The sequence below is a fragment of the Pleurodeles waltl genome, chromosome 8, assembly GCF_031143425.1.
Source record: "Pleurodeles waltl isolate 20211129_DDA chromosome 8, aPleWal1.hap1.20221129, whole genome shotgun sequence".
NCBI classification, from domain to species: domain Eukaryota; kingdom Metazoa; phylum Chordata; class Amphibia; order Caudata; family Salamandridae; genus Pleurodeles; species Pleurodeles waltl.
In genome coordinates, this window is record NC_090447.1 from 1355569883 (window position 1) to 1355593460 (window position 23578).

Genomic DNA, 23578 nt, shown 5'->3' on the forward strand with positions numbered 1-23578 from the left:
ATTTAATGGCAATAGGCAGTTCTGTGTAACTCATGCCTCAGAATCTCTGCACTGGCTCCTGAGCAAATCTAACAAACCATCAACAAGGCCTTCAGGGGAACTGTCATGTCCACCACCAGAACCTGGCACCCAACTACAAACCTGCCAGTAATTAACTTAAGAACTAATCGTTCTAGTCAGGTTCAAAAAACAAATGTGAACTGGAAGACAGGTGAAAGAGTGGTATAAACACTGAGCACACAGCTGCCGAACAATGGAGCACAATCACTCACGGAGTTAGAAAACTACCAGAGATTGAGGAAAAAGCTGAAAGCATTGACCATGAGACATGCCTTTGGGAAGACCAGTGCTGCATGGGACCGTTCCCTGTTGTGATCAGTGACCTGGCCACTCAATCTGCCTTGAGCATGCAAGTGAACCTCTCATAGAAGATCTAATAAGGTATTTCAGCTACTGCTGCCCAATGACGATCAGTCAAATCTGAGAAGGCATGAACATCATGATGAAAACAAACATGAAAACACTATCCGCTATCTCAACATCTTGTATCCCATTGTTTGTTAAAACCACAACTTTGAGCAACACTCAGTGTGTGTTAAAAGTGCTCTAATGTGGCCAAAGATGACATGGATCACATAAGATGTGTGTGGGAACCAAGGTTTGACCCACTCACCTGAATACTCGATAAAACAAAATTGCTTTAACAAAAATCAAAATATTCACAAGACATAAGTGCTTCACATGGTGTTCTAAAAAAAAAGTCTTCCGGCGCTTAATCATGTGAAAGTGTTGTAATACCTATTCTTCTTCCCACACATGAATCGTTTGTCATGAACGTCCTGGCTTTTTTCGATGTTGCTGGATCGGTCGGAAGTGGTGCAGCGTGAATCACGCGGATTCTGGTGTGAAGGGAGCTCGCCGGCTCTGCATAAATACAGGCTGAGAGGGAGAGTCAGGAGAGAGAGTACCCGATCTGAGGTGTGCCACTTTCCGTACATCTGGAGAATGAAGATCCCTTCACTCCTCTTAGTGTGCGCAGCTGGTGCTTACGCCTTCCCGAAGACACCGGTGGACGAAAAGGACGATACCACCAGTCAACATGTGGAGGTGAGCATCGGCCATTTCACTGCGTTTGAAAACGTGTGCGCGTAATATTTACTAACACATGAACCTGAATATAAAACACATACATGCACACCTCACATACTCTTTATACTTTTTTAACTAACCAGGCTGTTGGGCGTGGGAGAAGGCTGCATTTCCCTGTTACGAGTTCTGAGTTCTGGATGCGGGTCATCAAAAAACAGAAAGACGCGGCAAATAAAGTGCTTTCTAATCAAATGTGAATAAGAACTCCCGAGAGGAAGACGTAGAAAATGTGAAAGGCACAGAAACCATAGGTTTAGTACAGTAAGCATGTAGCAATATTTATATCACACAGCTTTACGGCCTGGACACTCGCAAAACGTTTTACGCACTCAAGTTGCACCTGGCAAAAAGTGCTATCTGTGACATCAAATCAGAGATGCTGGGGCACACAATATGGAGATTTTCTGGTCACTGATGATGCTCGCGACTGGGAAATCTGTTAAGTGGCCAAGGCCAGACAAAAATGTAAGGTTGTAGTTATACCCTAATATTTACAATGCCTTTTCCCCACACTTACTGAATTTGGACTGCTGTGCCTACCTGAAGTGTTCTAAGCTGGGGACGTGTCTATAAGCATGCCTGGCAGAGTCCTTTTTTCTGTGGGTGCAGATGGAGTGATTTTTTGCATGTGCAAACATGTGCACGTTTACAAGGGATGAAAACGTGAAATGACACATTCACTCCAGCCCTGCTACTGTGAGTTATCTGCTCAGCAGACAACCCCCGGTTGTAGAGTTGGGGCTGGCACCTGTCTCCCTAGAGTTTGCCTTCACTTTTTTAAATTACAAAACATGAGTAAAATTGGGAAAATCGCATCTGTGCTCATACACGTGTTTTAGATTAAGCTCCTGTTTGGTTCATGGAGATGTGTGAGGGGTATATGCCAGCAGAGAAGGTTGGGGGTGTGTGGTGCAGTGGATTAATTGTTTATCTTGAAATCAAAAGACTGGGGTTTTGATCCTGGATTCAGCAGTAATCCATAAACCATGCGATATTAGGCCAATCACTATATCTAATATTGTAACTGTATTTATTTGAAACGTATACTTTGCACTGTTCGCAACAACCCTATGGCACGAAGTGAAGAAAAGAAACAGACACGCTTAATAATTAATTAGTAGTGGAAGTGAATGTTGGCAAAACCCTGATGCAGCCAGAATTACAATATTTTCCAAAATGTTAAAATGCTTTTATATCAAGCTGCTTTTCAAAGGTCGTAATGATTTGATTCTCAAAACATTAACACAATATTAATAACATTAAACAACATATGCATATTTCGTGCTCGATATTCTTCAGCATTAGTTTAACACGAAATGTTCAAGTTAAGCATGCAAACCCTGCACAGAGCGGATGGGCTGTAGATTGCGGTGAGAAACCATGTTCGAAAGCGCTTAAATGTAGCTGTTCCCACCTCGATTTACAGAGGGAAAGGGAAGTACGTAGAATGCACCATATGAAACATATTTATGCTTTTTGAGAGTTTTCGATATTAATATATGCATTAATGTACACCAGAATTGATGGCTGATCACATGCGTTGCTGACTTACTTCCTTTTACATATCTTACATATGGATACTCTCTGTATGAACAGAATTAGCGAAACTGCGAGCTGGCTTTTTTGCTCGTCTATGTTTATGTTTCACCTGTAGATATCTATACATTGAATGATTTGCCACCACTCCTCTGTGAAAATCGGACACTTTGAAGCTCACTCCCAGTTCCCTTGCATAATTATGTGGTAATATCGTACCTGGTATTACTGATGCGGCGGGCTGTCACCAGATGCCGTACTACCACATCATTATGGGGTTTTCTCTTCCGAAAGATACATTAAATGCAGTTAGCGTTCTTTGGGTCGGTTTTTGCATGTTTCGCCTTTACTGATTATTTTTCACTGTTCACATTTTGCCAGGTTTTGAAATGTGAATGGGGGAGAATTAATGGCCAGGTTTTCCCACAAAGCTCACATTCCAGAGTCGTGTTTCCGCATCAGTCTAGACTAGAACAAGACTTAGGCCTTCATTACGAGTGGCTTCTTAATGCCGATTGGGCCGGAACCAGCAGCTAGCCGCCCCATTGGAATTATAAACTCGGCGGTAATACCCCACTTCTCTTCCCTTTCACCTGGACGTTATGGGTAGTGTGACCAGATTTTGAGAAGCAAAAACCGGTACAGGTCAGACATAAAAAAAAGGACTAAAAAGCCTTTAGCCTTACTTTTATATCTGGCCTCTCCCGTTTTCTTACAGTCTTGTAAATGCGTATGTGTGTTGTAAGTCTTTTAAATGTGTGCATGTATACACAAATTTACAAGTACATGTATGTACACACACACATCCACACACATTTAGAAGGCTATTTTAATTTAACAATAACAATAGCAGGTGCAGCTCTTCCTCCAGGGCAGAGGAGCGTCCCCCACCCCACCAGCAGCAGCACCTGCAAACTTTTTACAAAAAAAAAACAATAAACAACGTTTATTATCGTTTTTTAGAAAAAGGGGCGATGCCACGGGCTGTGACGAGCACTAAGGGGGGGGTGGGGCATAGCACTCCCCCTCATTGCGCATGTATGTTTGGCCAGCTGTCTCGGGCCGGCCAAACACATATGCACAGTAGGCTCTCTCCAGCCCGGCACTGTGTTGTGGGGCTGGAGATAGCAGACACAGGCTCCCATCCTGCGTGGGAGCACCCTGGCTGGGCGCTCCCAGCCAATCCTAATGCTGCTCTGAGCAGCGTCAGGATTGGCCGCAGGGCAAGCTGGGAGCCTGTGCCTGCAGCCTGCAGAAGAGGAGCGGCGTGGTGACAGCGCCGGCAGCGAGAGAAAGTAAGTATTATATTTGATTAAATTAGTTCCCCCCCTCACCCCTTGCATGCGCCACCTCTTCAAAGCCCCGCGAGCAGCTCCTGGCAGGACGTGCGCCCCTTGCTCACTTCTCCCAACTCTTTCTGCTGGGAGCAGGCTCCACCTGGGCTGCCTGGCAGAAACAGATACATTACTTAAATAATTTCAGACTTTAGCAGTGCTTGATTGAAAGAATGCATACCTTTCAATTCTGCTTCGCAGGATGACCTGACCTTTCTCTCAAAAACTAGGGTATTTATATAAAAAATAACAAAAGAGTCCGGGACACCGGATCGTCCCCTGAAAAACCGGGACTGTCCAGGAAAAACTGGGACGACTGGTCACCCTATTTATGGCTCCTGAAAGCAGCTAAAATCTCAGTGTAAAAGTATGGTGGAAATGAGGAATTATTGGGGGAATCTGCTACAGAATTACAGATTACCTGTAATTCCTAATTTCTTAAAGGACCCCCAGGGTTCATATTGTAATCATCCATATTTTGCATACCCAGGAGTTACCGGTAACTCCAGTATGGGTCACTCCAGAGATGGAGAAATTCCATTCCATTTAGCAGGTCTCTTATAATCAAAGCCCAAGTGAGCCCACTGGTCGCACTTTGTAACAGTGTCTGCACCACTTTCATCCGGACCATGAGGTATATGCAGAACACGCGTTTTCAATGTCTGTGACTTCCCACATAGTTACCATTGTGCGGGTGTTTGCCTAACTTGCACTAGATTTCTCTTACTACTACCTTGACACTAGTTTGCATGCGGGGGACACGTTATATCCATTGCACATATCACTTGCACTCCTGCTGCTCTCATTGAATACTGTAATCACGCTTAAGCCTAGTGAAAGCTGTAATAATCAAGCTAACACTGAATCAACCAGAATCTAAGCAATTACTTATTTTTTCAGGAGTATCTTAAAAAGTACTACGGCCTCAGTAGTGATGAGAAGCCTAATCTGAGAAAGAGTGGAAGCTCTTTGTCTGAAAAAATCAGGGAAATGCAGAAATTTTTTGGGCTGCAAGTGACTGGGAAGGTGGATTCCAACACGCTGGAAGTGATGGAGCAGCCCCGGTGTGGAGTCAGTGATGTTGCTGCATACAGCACCTTCCCTGGACGGCCTGTGTGGAGAAAACATGCTCTGACGTACAGGTAACTCCTCCCAAATAGCCTTACCAATTGAGAATGAGATGCTAGGAAAGGCAATGTGCACCAAAAGATACGACTGATGTGATTTTCTGTTTTCTTTCAAAATCGAAAAGGATCCTGAACTACACCCCTGACATGGCAAGATCTGATGTGGATACAGCGATCCAGAAAGCCTTCAAAGTCTGGAGTGACGTGACCCCGCTGACCTTCACCAGGATCTATTATGGCGCAGCAGACATCCAGATCTCCTTTGGAGCAGGAGGTATGGTAACCCTTAGTGCACTTCTTTCTTTCTTTCTTTCTTTCTTTCTTTCTTTCTTTCTTTCTTTCTTTCTTTCTTTCTTTCTTTCTTTCTTTCTTTCTTTCTTTCTTTCTTTCTTTCTCTTCTTCCTTCTTTCTCACCCTTGATCTTTCCTTTCTTCCTTCACATTTTTTTAATAGAATCAAATAAGTGACATTATGTCTACTTCAAGGAACATTATCATGGATACAATGGGTCCACAGATTATGTCAGGCATGCTAAGTAGTAAAGGTGCAGGAAAGAGCCTTGGCATTGATGGTGACATCGGTGGAGGAACTGGGAATTTTCTCATGAATCCTAGGCTAGTCTTAACTTATTCATTGATAGTTGGTGGCTTGTTTCTGGAACGCCTTTATATATTTGTTCAAAAATAGCAAATCTTTCCTTTTTCATTGATATAGAACATGGTGATTTCAATCCATTTGATGGCCCCTATGGAACTCTTGCCCACGCTTACGCTCCTGGGACTGGAATCGGTGGAGATACTCACTTTGATGAAGATGAAAACTGGACAAAAGGGTCAACTGGTAAGTGATGACAAACCCCGGGGAATTCCATTCATAATGTGCATTCATTGACTCTATGGCCTTTGAACTAGTAATGCAGGAGATGTCTGTCGTTGATCTCTTTGAAGAACTCTACAGAGATCAACACCTTTATTTACACGTTGCATGGATTTAGAACTACTTCCTTAGTCACAAAAGCCCCACAGCATACCCTCGAGAGCTTCAATATTTGTGGATTTTCATGAACACACCTTGCCCTAACCTTGTCCCTGTGAACTCTTCTGAGGGCAGATCATCAGTGTTGAAAATGGCCTCTCTGCAGGGTCACCCCCAAACTTTTTGCCTTCCTTCTCCTCTTTTTCTGACCTCATTTTAGCTGGCTTTAGGACTCTGTGCACTTTACCACTGCTAATCAGTGCTAAAGTCCATATGCTCTCTCCTTAAAACATGGTGACATTGGCTCATACCCATTTGGCTTATTTAATTTACTTTAAGTCCCTAGTCAAGTCCAATACATGTGCCCAGGGCCTGTAAATTAGATGCTACTAGTAGGCTGCAGCACTGGTTGTGCCACCCACATAAGTAGCCCCCTAACCATGTCTCAGGCCTGCCATTGCAGGGCCTGTGTGTGCAGTTTCACTGCCACTTTGACTTGGCATTTAAAAGTAATTGCCAAGCCTTAAACTCTCTTTTTTCTACATATAAGTCACCCCTAATGCCGGCCCTAGGTAGCCCTTAGGGCAGGGTGCTATGTAGGTAAAAGGAAAGACATGAACATGTGTGTTCTATATGTCCTGGTAGCTTAAAACTCCTAAATTCATTTTTACACTGCTGAGAGGCCTGCTTCTTTCATAGGATAGCATTAGGGCTACATTCATATTCTGTTTGAGTGGTAGATTCTGATCTGAAAGGAGTAACCAGGTCAAATTTAGTACGGCCAGAATCGTAGTAGAAAATCCTGCTTATTGGTGAAGTTGGATTTAATATTGCTATTCTAGAAATGCCACTTTTAGAAAGTGAGCATTTCTCTACACTCTAACCCTTCTGTGCCTCACAGCCTGTCTCCAATCCATGTCTGGCTGGGTTAGTTGACAGCTCCCTTGTGCATTTCACTCAGACAACCCCAAACGCAGGATGCTCAGTCACACCTGCACACATCTTCTTACTGAATGGGTGTTCTTGGGCTTGGAGGGTGGAGGGCCTGACACTTACATGTCAAAGGACAGTGGCCTGCCATCAGACAGTCGACTGCCAACCCCCCTACTGTGACCCTGGCAGATAGGATGGAACTGAAAGGGGACCTTGTCCATTTCTGAACCACTGTTTGAAGTCTCCCTCACTTCAAAGGCACATTTGGGTATTTAAGCAGGGTCCCTGACCCTGACAACTTAGACACTTCTGGCCAAGATACCATTGGGAAAGGAATTCTTAACCAGAGCCTGCAACCTGTCAAGAGAAGCTGCCTGGCTGCCCAAAGGACTCACCTGACTGCTTTGCTGAAAAGGACTGCTGCCTGATGTTGCCCTGCTGCCTTGCTTCCATCTGGCTCTGCTGAGAAGTGCTCTCCAAGGGCATGGATTGAGCTTGCCTCCTGTTTTCTGAAGTGTCAGGGCCAAAAAGACTTAGGGCCAGATGTAGCAAAGGATTTGCGCCTCGCAAACGGGGAAAATCGCCGTTTGCGAGGCGCAAATGCCTCTTTGCTATGCAGAAATGCATATTGCGAGTCGGGACCGACTCGCAATATGCATTTCAGAATCGCAAATAGGAAGGGGTGTTCCCTTCCTATTTGCAATTCCGAGTGGTATGCAATACCATTTGCGACCGCATATGCGGTCGCAAATGGTGTCGCAGTTACCATCCACTTCAAGTGGATGGTAACCCACTCGCAAATTGGAAGGGGTCCCCATGGGACCCCTTCCACTTTGTGAATGGACCCACAAATATTTTTTCAGGGTAGGTAGTGGTCCAAGGGACCACTACCTGCCCTGAAAAAAATCCGAAACTAAAGGTTTTTTTTTTTTTTTAAGTGCAGCTCGTTTTCCTTTAAGGAAAACGGGCTACACTTAAAAATAAAAAAAACTGCTTTATTGAAAGCAGTCACGAACATGGAGGTCTGCTGACGACAGCAGGCCTCCATGTTTGCGAGTGCCTAGACTCGGTATGGGGCCGCAATTTGCGACCCACCTCATTAATATTAATGAGGTGGGTCTTTGCGACCCCATACCGACTCGCAGAAGGTGTCTGAGACACCTTTCTGCATAACATTTTGCGAGTTGCAAATTGCGAGTCGCTAGTACTCGCAATTTGCAAGTCGCAAAATGTTATTTTGCTACATCTGGCCCCTGATCTCTACAAAGAACTCCTTGTGCTGCGAAAATTCGATGCACAGCTGCCAGAAATGACGCATAACATGCACCGCAGTGAGAAAATCACTGCACGCCGAACCAGAATGAGGCAGCCCGGCTCCCCGAGTGGCGATCGACGCAGCACCAGCGTTGCGACCGGAACTTCGGTGCACGGCCTACTGGATCAACACATAGCCGAGCCGGAATGACGCAGCCCGACTTCCTGAGAAAAAGATTTGGCGCAGCACCTGCTGTGGAACAGAAATTTCCCTGCAATGCCTACCAGATCGATGCAGTTCCTGTGACTTCTTCCTGCACGCCCAGTATTTCTCTGCATCGTCCCCGGGGCATCCAAATACTCCTCAACCCGGAGAGGATTCAAGCCTGCGCGCCGGAAATCGACGTGAAGCCCTTGCCATGTGTAAAAACATTGACGCATCATCTGTGTGAGCCCGGAGAAACCGACGCACATCTCCCCATTTTCCTCGCATCTCCTCCTCTGCGGTGTCTTGCGGATAATTTCGACACAAACCAGGTACTTTGTGCTTGCAAGAGACACTTGTTGCTTTTTAAGAACTAAAGACTCTTTTATCATTTTCTAAAGTGATATTTCAGTGTGTACTTATCAAATCTTGATTGTTTTGACCTGCATTTAATCTGATAAATATTCTATATTTTTCTAAACCTGTGTGGTGTATTTTTGTGGTGTTTATACTGTGTTATTGCATGATTTATTGCACAAATACTTTACACATTGCCTTCTAAGTTAAGCCTGACTACTCAGTGCCAATCTACCAGAGGGTGGGCACAGGATCATTTGGATTGTGTGTGAATTACCCTGACTAGAGAAAGGGTCCTTGCTTGGACAGGGGGTAACCTGACTGCCAACCAAAGACCCCATTTCTAGCAATCACAATATGCCATCTTAGGGGAAATGTGTGTTTCAAAACATTTTATTTTCCATGTTTCTCCCAATTAAAACTTTTTTTCCATGTCGAAACAATCCATTCTGCTACACCCCTTCTTGGAATGCTTCTTCCCAAGCTTTCTGAAAAAAATGCACATTGGCAGCCAGGCACACACAGCGACCATCTTAGGGTATGTTTTCATAAACTTTAAGAAAAAGGATTTCATGCTATCGTCTATCTGACCAAGTATGTTTATACAAAAGGGAGGTAAATTTGGAATGTCTGAGAAATAGAACAAAACCTGTTCCAAGGTTGCTGCCTTAATGTGCGCATGGTTGCCACTTTGTACTGATTTTTTTACACTTTACTAATTTAGCACTCCAGGATGGCAGATGGCAATTTTGGAATCATAAGTTTTAAGACAAAGTAAATGCAATGATACTGCAGCAATCAGAGAAGTGCAAGAGGTAGCAGGTTGCAGCTGCCCTCCCCACAATGCTACTTTTTAATTTTAGGAAAAAAAGACAAATAAAGCAGAGGGTGAGAAGGGGAGAGAAGTGAGAGCAATGGACCAGCAGGAAAGTGAGTGGCCTGATCAGAGGTGCAGGTGCTGACCTTCATAATAGCAATTTAAAAAATCTGTTGTAAAAATGACGAAGCCTACAGGGGAGGCCAAAGGACGGGAAAAGGGGTGATGAGTACAAGTGGAGTTTTACTTCATGGAATTCCACAGAGAAAACTCTGCGTGATTCGGCAGAGTTCAAGAGAGGGTTCAAGCAGGCATGGGAGTGGCTCAAACTTATTTTTTTCTCCAAAAGCTGCATCTGTGCTGTAAAATCAGCGTGAACAGCACCAATCGGTGTGCCAGAGGGCACAGCTTCTTCCTGCCACTTAAGTAGATTTCCTACTTGAGTGGCAGCTTTCTCAACACGAACATTTGCGACCTGCCAAGACCAGCTGCATTGAGAAATCTCACCGGGGCGCATTCTAAAATCACAATAGGGGAAGTACATTCTTGCTCGTGCTTGCCTACTTAACATTGGTGAGCCGTGCATGAGAAATGACTCTACCCCACGGTGGTTGGCAGAGTTTTGTGGAACGCAGATTGGGCAAAACTCTGCAAACTCTGATGGCGGAGCAGAATTTTTCACCCACCCCTAGTGATGAGAAGCAACCAAAAGAGTTCTGAGAGAGAAGGGTAAGGAAAGCCATATACTCCTAGGGAATGCTAAAACATAAATGAAAATTAGCTCCTTGACATCAGCAATGGAAGGATACTATTTATCCGATGAAAACAATGGTAAAGAAGCTGTGCTCCAAGGGCAACACAGAAACAAGAATAGGGAGGAAGTCCATTGAAACAGGTGCATCAAACTGAGAAAGTCAAAAAAGCCATATATACATTGAGCAGGGGACTGACCCAAAGCCCAGTCTATCCTTTACAGTTTGAACAGCAGATCTTCGAAAACAGACAGTAAAAGGAGATCTTCTCTATATTTAAGGAAATTACTCAGGAACCTGTTTCCTCCAATCTTATAGTAGCTTCCAAAGAACACAGCAAAAATTTAGCTTGCTTTTTTCGTTTTAAAATTTTTGAGATCCAGTCAACCTTTTCTAATGACTCATCTAAAGAGCCTAAAAAGTTATCTCAGGATGAACACCATCACTCCAGACCCTCTCTCTCAGTCACCCAACCGATGAGAGGAGATCTACTTGGACATAATTTGTTAAGACTAAAATCAGGATCTCCTTTGGATCCTGCTCCTCCAGCCATTTTAGTTCAAGGTTTGGATGTTATAGTGCCGTTTTTAACTAATATTTTCAAAAATTATTTTATAGTTGGGAGTCTACCCCAAATTTGGAAACACACTATTATTAAACCTCTTCTGAAAAAACCTAAGCTGGATGCATCTCTACTAAGCAATTATAGACCTATGGCTCTTCTTCCTATAGCATCCAAAATAGCAGAAAAGCATGTTAACAAACACATTTCTGGCTTCTTAGAAGAACATAAGCTCCTACATCCCACTCAGATGGGTTTCACACTTCAACGTAGTACAGAAACCGCCCTTTTGGCAGTGACAGAAGAAATAAAAAAACGACGATACTGGTGGCTATGCAGGAATTCTTTCTATTGAGTGCAGCATTTGACACAGTCGATCATAAAATACTTCTTCAAAGAATTACTCAAGTGGGATTCAAATGAACTATTTTTAACTGGCTTTCTTCCTTCTTAGAAGGTAGGTTGTTTCAGGTTTTGGATAGGTTTTTTTTTCTGATATCCATTCCTTTTGGCTCTGGGGTTCATCAGGGCTCCTCTCTAAGCCCCACTCTTTTTAACATCTATATGTCTCCCTTGGCTAAAATTGTGGAACACTATGGTCTCTCTCTGATATCTTATGCTGATGATACCCAGATAGTCTATTCTTTTAGCACCAATGTAAACTCTGATCAAGAAGCACTATCCTCCTGCCCTACAGACATCGCTAACTGGATGGCCGATAGTAAGCTCAAGCTAAATGAAAAAACTGAAGTCATGTTGGTTGGCAATTTTTCCCTACTTTAATTTCCCATCTCAATTCCAGAAGAATTGAAAAGACTTCCTCCCCCAAAGGAAACCATAAAAAGCCTAGGAGTATGGCTGGACTCCCGTCTATCGATGGAACAGCATGCAAACATTTAGCGGCTTCTTGCTTCAATCTTCTAAGAATGCTTAGAAAAATGTTTAACATCTCTCCCCTTTCTTGCCAACAGACTTATTATTCAAGCCCTCATATTATCCTGCCTAGACTATGGGAACGTGCTGTTCCTGAGTTCTCTCATCAGTGTATTAAGGAGACTGCAGATAGTGCAGAATGCGGCAGCCCGCCTACTCATGGCCATCCCCAGAACTGCATCTACCAAACCAGCCTTAGCCTCCCTCCATTGTTTCCTATCCAGCAAAGGATTAATTTTAAAGCTTTGTGTATGGTACATTGAGCTTTTCATGATAGGGAACCTTCTTTTATCAAGTGCATGATCACACCCTACACCCCCCAGAGATCCCTTAGATCCGCATCTGCTGCTCTAATTAACACCTGTTGTGTTACAAAAACAAGATGGGGAGGTAGGCCCTTCACATTCAAAGCAGCAAATCTATGGAATTCCCTCCCCCTGTCACTTCGAATGGACAATTCCAAACTCTCTTTTCGAGGTAAATTGAAGACTCTACTCTTTCCAGCATAAATTCTCACTGTGATGCCTTGGTCCTCTTTCAGCTCTGGGAGGCCTTCGGGTAGCCATGCACTTTATAAATCTATTAAATTAAACTTAAACTAAACTAAAAGACCTCAAAATTAGGGGTGGACCGAACTTGTGGAGTTTCACTCTGCAGAATTCCAGAGAGTTACAGAAAAACTCTGTTAGATTCCACAGAACTCCACCAACGGGCAGAAAATATTCAGCTTACACTGCAATTTAACACCGGTAGCGCAAGCAGTGTTGAAAATCAGCATGAAAGGCACCATGCATTGCACAAGAGTGCACCACCATTCAAGTTGATTTTGCTGCAGCTCAAGTAGAAAATCCTCTAAAGCAGCAGCAAATCTATTTGAATGCCAACCCTTTCTGACCTCGACTGCTCGCATCCGCTGGTGTTAAAAAAACAGTGCTGGAAGACTCTGTAGGTACTGGAAATCACAGTAGGGGCTGGCAATCTTGCTCAAAAGCATGCATTGTGAAGCCTCGCGTTGTTCCTGTGAGGCGCGAACAGGAGAATTATTCTGCCACGAGCCAATTGGTGGAAATTGGCTGGAACTCCATGTTACAAGCATAATGAGGAGTTACCAAAATTCCACCAATTCCTCAAGTGGAATTATAATTCCGCCCGGCCCTACTAAAAATGAGACAAACCCATAGGCAGTGATAACACAATTTGTCATAATGTCGATGAACAAGAAAAACTGTTTATCAAAACAATGTCCAACTGTGATGAAAATATCTTATGTATGGTACTCATTGAGGGCTATTGTCATGAACTCTAAGTTAGACATCTATTTATTCACTGATCTGCCATCAGATATTTTCTTTTCCTTTGCCCATTGTGTACATCCTATTGAGTACTGAACAGGTGTCTAAGCTCCATCTGTACTCTCTTCTGTGAGACATTTTTCATTATAATCATTTTAATTTCTGATCCTGAATGAATATCTCTTGTTTACTTCCTCAGGCTTTAACCTTTTCCTTGTGGCAGCTCATGAGTTTGGCCATTCACTAGGGTTGTCCCATTCTAATGACAGACGGGCACTGATGTTCCCAACCTACTCCTATACTGATCCAGCCAGGTTCCAGCTCCCGAAGGATGATGTTAACGGCATTCAAGCACTATATGGTAAGTAAACCATAAAAAAGCTTTCTTTTGTTTTCTTTTAGTTAAGGTCAAATGCAAACATTGGGCTCGCTTTATGCATTATCTAAAAAATATTACTGATGGAACCTGGAACACCGAGATAGTTGATTTAAAAAAATGATGGCCTTAATTATTCCATTGGCGGTACTTACAGCCTACCGCTGCAGTGACGGCCGCCAACATACCACCACTGCAGCGACCATCTGTCTGCCATATTATGAGCACTGCCTGACTTCTGAACAAGAAGGGCGGAAATCCGGCAATGCTCATGGTGGTGGACGGTGGTAAGTTGGCGCTGCTAACACCACCACCGCCCTGCCAGAAGGACTCCTCCAGCCATATTATGTCCAGTAATACGGTCTGTCAGTGTTCTGCTGGCGGGGTGCTGGTGGCGGTAGCAGTGCCCCTTCCTGTTCTCTGCCGGACGACCTCCTCGCCCAGGGTAAGTCGGGCTTCTGACAGGGGAGGGGGGTGGGAGGGTGGAGGGTGTTGTGTGTCTGAGTGTGTGCATGAATGTCTGAGTGTGTGTGAATGCGTCTGTGTGTGTTGTTTCCGTGGTAGTATGCGTGTGAGTGAATGCATGTAAGGATGATGAAGTGAATGCGTGTCTGCATGTCAGTGTGATTGTATGTAAGAATGTGTGTGAGTATGTCTGGAAGTATGCATGAATGAATACGTGTATGTCAGTGTGTGAATGAATGCGTGTATGTCTAAGTGAATGGGTGTATGCCTGGTGCGTCAGCGTGGGTGTATGTCGGGAGTGGGGGTGTGGTGTGAGGGGCGCTATGACTGTAGTGGGGGAGTGATGTGTGCATATGTGGCTGTGGGGGGTGGGTCAGTTGTGTGATGTGTGCTTCTATGGGGGTGAGTGGATTGGAGAGGGGTGGGGAGGTGAGTATGGATGGAGGGGGGCGTCAGGTGAGTGTTGGGGGGTGTGGGAGCCGCATACCAGTGACAGGGAAGGAATTAGCTGTCACTGGTAGGGCCTACCGCCAACGCCACGAAAACCACGGTGGTAGGCCGGCTCATAATGCCATGGGCGGTACTATGACGGCCACCGGGCTGGAGATAGACATCTCCGGCCCGGTGGCTCATACAGCCATGGCGGTATGAGTGGAGAAGTGGCGGGTTGGCTGCAGCCAACCTGCCAATCTCATAATGTGGCAGTATACACCGCCAGCCTGTTGGTGGTAATACCGCCACATTAACCCTGGCGGTCAGAAGACCACCAGGGTTAAAATGAGCGCCAATGTGCCCATATGTATCCAGTCCTTTGTAATAACATGGAGCAATCTTTACTGTCTCCTCAAGGACCATCTACAAAACCTAATCCGCAAACACCACCACCAACTAAACCAACCCTACCAAGCTATTGCGATCCTGCTATGCGTTTTGATGCTGTCACAACTCTGCGCAATGAAATACTTTTCTTCAAGGGCAGGTAAAAAACATTTTATTCCAGAAGTCTGAACTCCTTAATGACAATCTACATTACACTGACTCCTACTCTTCTTTGACCCAGTTGTATCTTTTGATAAAGGAAACACCATTTGCAGAAATCATTTTCCATCATTTAATTGTGTATATTAATATATTGTCTTATTGGGTCAAACCTTTCTTAACACCTGTTTAGGTGTGTGAATTGTGTTTTATGCTTTCTAGTTGCAATCCTTGCCAACACAGCATCATTAGTTTATTAAAGGGTGCCTTTTTTGCTTGATTTTTTCTTTGAGAAATGTCATTTTTTAACCGTTACTGCCTGGTATTTCTATGCAAGGTCCTTCCTGCGCAGGATGCCACGTACTGGACATGTCGTAAGTTACACAATCTCATCTGTCTGGCCATCATTGCCGTCTGGTATCCACGCCGCATATGAAAATCCGCAAAAAGATCAGGTGTTTCTCTTCAAAGGTAAAGGAGTACACGTGCTCGTTTGGTTTCTAGCTCTTCCTGTACACATGACAGCATATATTAGTGACAGATGAACCTTGTCCAGCTGATTGTTGGTGCTTTTATTTTGTTGATATATTTAAAGACTCAGGTAAATGTCGTTGGGCGTTTGCTCTTCTGACGTCTGCCAAGACGATATTTTTTAGGTCAAGCATAGCAGCGCAGAAGCGCTGCTTTTCCGACGTGTACGTATTTATCAGGGTTTTAACCATGCACGCCCATCACGATTACTCGTTCATGGGCTTGCCCTTCAAAAATCCTTTATTATCATTGGTAAATGCTTTACATTTTGTTCCTTTAGGGCGAATTTGTTACCGCCTTTGCCATCGACCCTGTTACATGGATAATTGCACTTTTGCCGATCCCTTTGACTGCGTGCGAAATTCTTTTTCCATTTGTGTGTCTCTGTCACTCTCACGACGGTGCTTTCAATTGGCTTGCTTATGTGAAACTGTTTTACTTTTTATTTTCAGTTTGTGTGGCAAGAAAAGTCCATTAAGTAATTTACAACACTAATATCTCTAACTTGATAAAGACACGAGACTCATTGCATTGCAAGTACTTGCTTTTAAAAAGTGCTTAAGCAAATAAGGATTATCCAACAAGAGCGTAACAATTTGTCACCATACAAAGTAAAAATTCTGCCACACACAATGAAATTCAGCACTCAAAAACAATCCCGGACACAGTTTTGTTTTATTAGATCTCTTTGAAAAGGATTGCACTCCATGTGCAAGAGAACCACTCTCTAGGTCCTCAGGGGAAAAATATCTTCAGTTCTTCTACTTTTTGTAAGTTCCACATTCTAGTTATTTGTGATTACTTGATTTGCACATTTCTTCAGTATCACAGTGCATGTCCTGTTTTTAGGTCTTGTCTAGCGGCAGCTTTAGCTGTTTGCCAATGTTAATACCTCATAAGAATACAGATAGGAACTATGGATCAGCCTCCTTCAGTACTTGCTCTGTTGGCGTTTCATTCACATTCTGAATGAGCCCACAGGGTCCCAAGCAGAGTGGTGCACATGTGGTGGCGTTATGGGGCGCTGAAGGGCGCAAGAAAAGTAGTCCTGCACTAGGTACAGCACAACCTTTCTTAAATATGCACCCCAGTCTTTTAAAGTGAAGGCATTCTGCTTGTTTACTGTAAGTGTCACAGCTCAAAATGGGTGACCCCGAAGGGAAAAATCCTTCTAAGAGACTGAAGGAGGACTATCGCAATGCACCCACTGCCACTGTACTGCTCACCACAGGCATAGTTGCAGTTGACCTTTAGAAGAGGAGTAGTAGCGCCGGTCAGCAGTCCCCAGATCCAGCAGTTTAAAGAGGCCTAGTGTCCCCAATTAATTTAGTTTCTCCTGAACATGCAGTGTAAACACGGCAGCCGCATTAGGTCTTTCCCCTGAAGCTATCCTCTAATGGATCACAGTTAATGAGTAGGGGTAGGTGCAACTCACAAAATTCCATAGAGCGTATTGATGTGGAATTACCCCCAAATTCCTGGAGATTTCACAGAATTATGCTAGAAGAGTAATTCTGCATTTTTAGCACTATTTCCTCAGTGCAAAAATTCCCCTCATGTAAAAAATGAACAGGAAAATAGAGCTAAATGCAGCAGAGCAGGATTCGTTAGCGCGAGCAGCCACTCACAGCCACTAAATATGCACTTGGGATAGGATTTCTCCCAACTTACTCCCAGCATATAGCGCTAACTTCTTAGAACAAAATGCACCGTTAATCCAACATGAATGCAAGGATGCATTTTGCAGTTAAAAAACACTAAATGCAACTGAACATACACAGCAGCATGAGCAGCCACTTGTGCTTGCTAAATATGCTTTCACTGTAGCATTTTATTCTCTCCAAGTTGCTCCTATTTACATGAGCAGGCGTAATTATGTTATTATTGGTAATTTGGAGTCAAAGAGTAATGAAGAACTAATGTAATTACTCTGATTATTTCTGAGTAATTGAAATTCCACCAGGCCAACTAATGAGCCAAGGAAGCAGCCGTACAACTTCCCCAGCTTTTTCCTACAGTCTCCTGCACCCACAGAAATTGTGCTACCTCTGCCTCATCCTCATGTCATTGCATATACATGTACTTAGTTACTCACTCATTCATTCATTCGTCCATTCAGTCACCCATCAACTGATGACACATTCTCACATTTATCCACTTAATTTCACATCCACAACCAACCAGCCACACACACAAACTTACCAATCAATGATGCACTTTCTCTTTTTAAAAAAAAGCCAGATAGTTTGGCTTTGCCATGATTTGTTAGTGTAGCAATTTCTTGCTCATCATTCTTTCTTCTCATAAGCGGACTCTGAATACTTTCTGAAAAAATAAGAACAAATTAAGAAGGGGAGCTTCAATATTTACGTTGCATAAGCTTCAACGTAATGGTGTAGAGTTGCATGTACGCGTTTAAGAACGACTCCAAAACGAAAAAAGTATCACACATGTTTGAACTACTTGGTGATGGTCTTTTGTTTGCAGGAAACAAATACTGGGCAATGAAAGGATATCAGATCTTGCCAAATTACCCTCAAAGCATCTATACACTTGGATTCCCCAGATCAGTGACCAGGATTGATGCTGCTGTCTATCACCCGGGCACAAGAAAAACTTATTACTTCGTCAATGACAAGTACTGGAGGTAAGGAGATGACAAACCTCAGGCAGGACTATAAAGTTTATAGTTCATATTTGAGCTAGCATGCTGTTTGTCGTGGTGCGTTCCTATTTAAATGTTTGGCAACATACAATAATATAAACAATATCACGTTCGTAGTTGTTTAGAAATCAATCAACAATAGATCTTCAACTTAAATCCTAATAATAGCATGGGTCCATTATTTGAACTTATTGACACTTGTATGGCTCAAATATTTCTTACTTAAATATTTTTTAAATATTTTTTATTAATAAGGAAAAATATTAGTCACACATTATAAGAACCATTATAGACCATCCTTATAAATATCAAAGAACATCTTTGTTACAAGCACTATTCACTGACCTTGCTCTAAGAGAGTGGCTTAAAAATGCTAATTACGAGTTAATGCCACATCAATATGATGATGGAAATTGGTAGAGCTAGAATGCTTCAAGGCTCCCCTTCCTTCCTTTCTCGCATTCTTACAGAGTAGTCTTGTAACATAAACAGGGAGAGCCAATGCCACAATATTTGCATTTTTTCTTTATTAACTAAAATCAAATATGATATACAACTTTTGACCTCTGGGTGCTTCCAGGGTAATTCATAAACCATATCGAATAGACAGGCAGGTTTTTACTTTCTTTCTGAATTTCAGTATATTTTTTCTTCAATTTCGACTCAGAGGTAAGCTGTTCCACAGCACTGCCCCTTTACCACATGTGGTCATTCACCACAGGCTAAGTTTTGAATCTTAAAACAATAGCTGGTCTTTGATTTGCATCAAGGGAATGAGACTAAGCAATTTTCATTTAGATACTTAACATGCAATAGAAATACACTCCAATTCCATAAATCAAGGTTTGATTAATATAATATGCAATGAATCAAAACAATCTCCACCCCCGAGTTACCGTGTGTTATTTCAGAAATTAATTAGTCATCAAGCACTCCTCGAAATGTAAACAAGAATATACATAAGTATATGTCAAGCAAATATAAGAAACAAAATGACTCAAACAAAAATCAAAGTAAATTCAAACATGAGATCACCGTATTCCATAAGGTAGCATAGATAGTTGTTTAGCCCTTATTACGGTTTGCTTTCTTTTTAACAAATGACGTGTCAGCGGGGGTGGGTATATTTGCATTTGGTACTCCCCATTAGAGTTCATAAAAGTACTTCACATGGGACATAATCATTTTAAAGAGTTCATCCTCTGACTTTTTTTAAAAATTTCTACTGTATCTTGTTTTAATGTTTTAAATGTATGTGTATGTGCTTGTTAGGAACTGGGATGATGCCAGTCATCACTGGGCACTGGTACAACATTGCCCTATTGCCGTACATTAGGACTTGAAGGGAAAAAAAACAAACACAGCATTGCCTAAATTATGTTTTTTCTTAACTGGAAATATTTATGAACTAAAGTCAAATTAAACTTATATCTTTAGTTTTGATGAAGCACTTCAGGTCATGGACAAAGATTCTCCTCAACAGATAGTAACTACGTTTCCAAGAATCGGCACAAAAGTTGATGCAGTTTTTTACATTAACGGTAAGTAGCTCAATCTCTTTTTTTGTGAAATTCAAAATTCTTGTCAATTCTGTGTTTATGTTAGGAGTATGGTTGTTTTGAATGATATAATAATGTCATAATCTATGTTCTAATGAATGCATATGCCCTTACGATCCTACTGGGGAAAGGCTGGATTTCGATGTACAAGCACTGGCAAATGCACTAGGCCTCTTCGGTGAAACCTATTGGATTTGCCAATGCTTATTTTGCTCCTAGGTGGTCACCTGATGATGTGGCCTTTTGTAAGGCCTTTGCTCATGAAAATAATAGAAATATCACCATGCAAAGTTGATCACTGCATATGCATGTGCCCGTACAGTGACCACCTTCGAAAGGATTTTTTGGGGGTTTAAGTAACATCTTCACAAAATGACCACTACACATATGTATGTATGTCTAGTGGCAATTTTTTTTAAAGGATTTTTCTAAAAGTGAAAGAAAAATCATTTAAATATGGTCGTCACAAAAGTACACTGGCAAGGCAGCCATTTTTGAATGATTATACTTTTGATTTTAATAAAAAGTATAATGAGATGGCGTACTGCAGGGGTTGGAGTCGTCTTTCTCATACTAAAAGGAAAAAAATCGAAGATGGCTGCTTTGTGTGCATATGCATACAGAGATACTATTTTTGCCTTTTATATTTGGATCACTCCAAGTTAGTGGTTAGACATTTTTAAATTATACATTAAAAAATAAAGCTTGTGTGGGATGTCACACAAATTAGTGCAAGCAAGCAGCCTATTAGCAGTGTGTATCTGGTGGCCACTTGCAAAAATAATGAAAAAATGACAAATGTACAGAGGGGGATGCATGCCTCACATGTCTGAACAAGACCTCGAGTCTGTTGTCCAATCCCTTGTATTGCAGATTATAAGGTTTTTCACCAATCTTGACCCATTTCCTTCAACCTCTGAAGGCAGTGGGTCATGTTGTGGTGCAGGTGCACCACATAATTACTTGATAGTGCACTTTGTTACTGCAAACAAAGAATGTGACAACACTACACCAGTTTTAGCAACCCTTCCATGACCCGAGCACTCTAGAAGTCGGCTTGTATGGTGTGCAAGGTTCTCCAAACACCTACCCTTTAGTACTTAGTAGCTGAGCCGAAACTTTCTGGAGAGTTGTCCTGACCACTACATAGAGCTGAGTCACTTCCCTTTGAACCTCCAGCTTTTATAAAGAAACATACCATGGCCCTGCCCTCAGGTGTGTAGTTTCAGAAGGGTTGTTTGGGGTATTACACCTCTCTAATAAATGTATTTTCTGATGAAAAGGTGGGTACAGGTGCTTTCAGTCGGGTATGGTGAGGTGTCTGATTTTGACTGCGACTTTGGCGTGCACACATTGACAAAAGCGCACACAGGCACTCTCTCGTCTTTGATTTGAAAGTGTTGATTTCTGAAAATATTGTTTTTTTCTCACTTAGTACTCGTACCTATCCACATTCTTCTCCCTTTCCCCTGCCTCTTAAGCCCCCTCATGCGCTCTGCTTGCAATATAATGTATTTTAACATTATGCACCAGTGTGAGTGTCTGGAAATCAGAAACTCACACCCCCCAATCTTACTGGCCAAGCTACAACCCTGCCAGCCCTTCCCGGGGAGTGTCATTAGAAATTGGAAGCCGGTCTCTCCAGGTTTACACACCCCTCTCTCTTTGTCAACCTTTAAGAAGGAGCTTACACTTCTTCTTTTCAGAGCCACTTCTCTAACGGCAGGTTCACAGGTTCTCTCAGGTGTTGACTTCCTATTGCTTATCTCACTTTTGTCAACTCACCATTCCTCTATTTCTTTTTGTTCTTGGCTTCCTGTCTTCTCTCCTCCCTCTTGAACTCCTTGTTCATTTTCTTAGCTCTCTCAACTCTCTCTGTTGTCCTCCCCACCACTATTATTCTAGCTGCTTCTTGCATAGTTTGCTATACTTTGTTATTCCTTCCACACACATCACTCTACCTTAAACTTCAGCTTGCATATTTTTTCCTATTTATTGTAAATTTTATATTTTGAATGTTACCGCTGTTAATGATTGTATTACGATTTCTGCTTATTAATTGCCCCTATCTCTCTTTTTGCTACATTCTCTGTTGATATTGTCTTCTGATTTTTTAAAGCACATTTTCGACCTTAGACCATATTCATGCTATATAAAACACATAAATAAATGAATAAATAAATAAACAAACACAAACTAGAGCGGTTACATCTTTAAACATTGCTGGCTTTCTTATTTGCACTTGCGTAGCAGGTTAATGGCATGTTCTTGTTTGTTGCATTCGATCGAGACCTGTAAATCTGTCTGAATGATGGGGATCTTGCACTATCCAATTACTTCCACGTTTTGGGCATACAAGTCCATTCCTCGTGTACTAATCAAAACACAATTGTCCGAGCGCTGATAATATTTAAAGAGATTTTTCAAAAGACCCCATTAAAATTAGAATTACTTCTTTATACCTTCGAAGAGTGGAAAGCTGTGTCAGACTTGCCGGTACTAAAGCTCTTGACATGTGGTTCACCGCATGTTTCAGTAACGAGCGTTCCACTCCTTGAGTCAAACGAAAGTTTGCCTCCTGCGCATTTCAGCTCGCATAACTGGCTTGTAAACTTTGTTGCGACTGGCATTTACTTTGTCATGTCCCTCTCGGGCAACTGTTGTAAGTTCCACAGCGTGAACTCTAGTGCACCACACAATTACTTGACAGTGCACTCAATGGTTGCATCCATTGTAAATGCTGTCTAAAAAGAGCCAGTTGGTGAACTTTTGTATGGTGCTAAATCATTGTTTTTTTCTCTATTTTAGGACTTTTATATTTCTTCAATGGACAACACCAGTTTGAACTTAACATGAGGTTGAAGAAAGTCACAAGAGTCCTGCCGAAACATAGGTGGTTCAATTGCTGATAAAAGTTTGCCTGAATATAAGCATTATAGTGAAATAACCGAATCCACTCACGTTTTCTTGTAGAAATAGCACCAAATTCAACTTTTGCACAGATATTTTTTATATATTTTTCTATAGATATTTAATTTTTTTGTGGTGAAAATAAAGTAGTTTATCTGTCGGATTAACACAAAGCATGTTTCTCTAAGATGTCTGCGTTTCTTCCAAGAACCGTGCGTGTGTATTGTAATCTGTTCAAATATCAACACAAAATGCTCATTTTAACTAAAAGGGTTATTTATTATAGAAGATGGTAAAACTGCATGAATGGCCCTGGCCACGGCTTTACAGGATGTGCTATGATGGATGGAATGAAGACTGCCAACTCAGACTCGAACCCCTTAATAATTACATTCTAGTATACTGAGAGGTAACATGGCAGTTATATGGTTCTAGGCACTTCCTTTGTTATTTATGTGCCACATGACCACTTCAATGAGGTATCAGAAGAAACAACTAAAGAGCATCAAATTCAAGCTTTTCTTCATTAACAATGAAACTATACAAATGATGGGATCGTACCATTTCTAGGCTATTGGAAATAAAATTAGCATTTTAATGACGATCTTTGGGCTGCCCATAATGGTCTCTGCACATGTCGTTTTGGTGCATGGACCCTACACAAATCCTTTGAGAGCTTCTATCACCGAGATAACATTTCTATCATACACCTATTCCAAGATAAAAGTATGAACCATCACTCACGTCATGTGGCATGACTGGGTTGCACTCTGGAAAAGCCCTATCTTCTTTCCACACTAGGGTATAGCTTTTTTGTAATATCGAACACTCATTTTTTATTTTATTTTTAAAACTGGAATACGTTTTT

At 42.2% G+C, this 23578-nt stretch overlaps 1 protein-coding gene across 1 annotated transcript; it reads left to right on the forward strand.

Moving 5' to 3' along the window:
• Positions 1-922: 922 nt before the first annotated feature.
• On the forward strand, positions 923-22903 carry LOC138248636 (matrix metalloproteinase-18-like). Its single transcript, XM_069202368.1, has 10 exons — positions 923-1107; positions 4920-5161; positions 5272-5420; positions 5861-5986; positions 13426-13587; positions 14917-15046; positions 15383-15516; positions 18064-18223; positions 19679-19782; positions 22609-22903. The coding sequence occupies exons 1-10, from the start codon at positions 1006-1008 to the stop codon at positions 22707-22709; spliced, it is 1410 nt and encodes a 469-aa protein (XP_069058469.1). The 5' UTR covers positions 923-1005; the 3' UTR covers positions 22710-22903.
• The last annotated feature ends 675 nt before the right edge of the window (positions 22904-23578 follow it).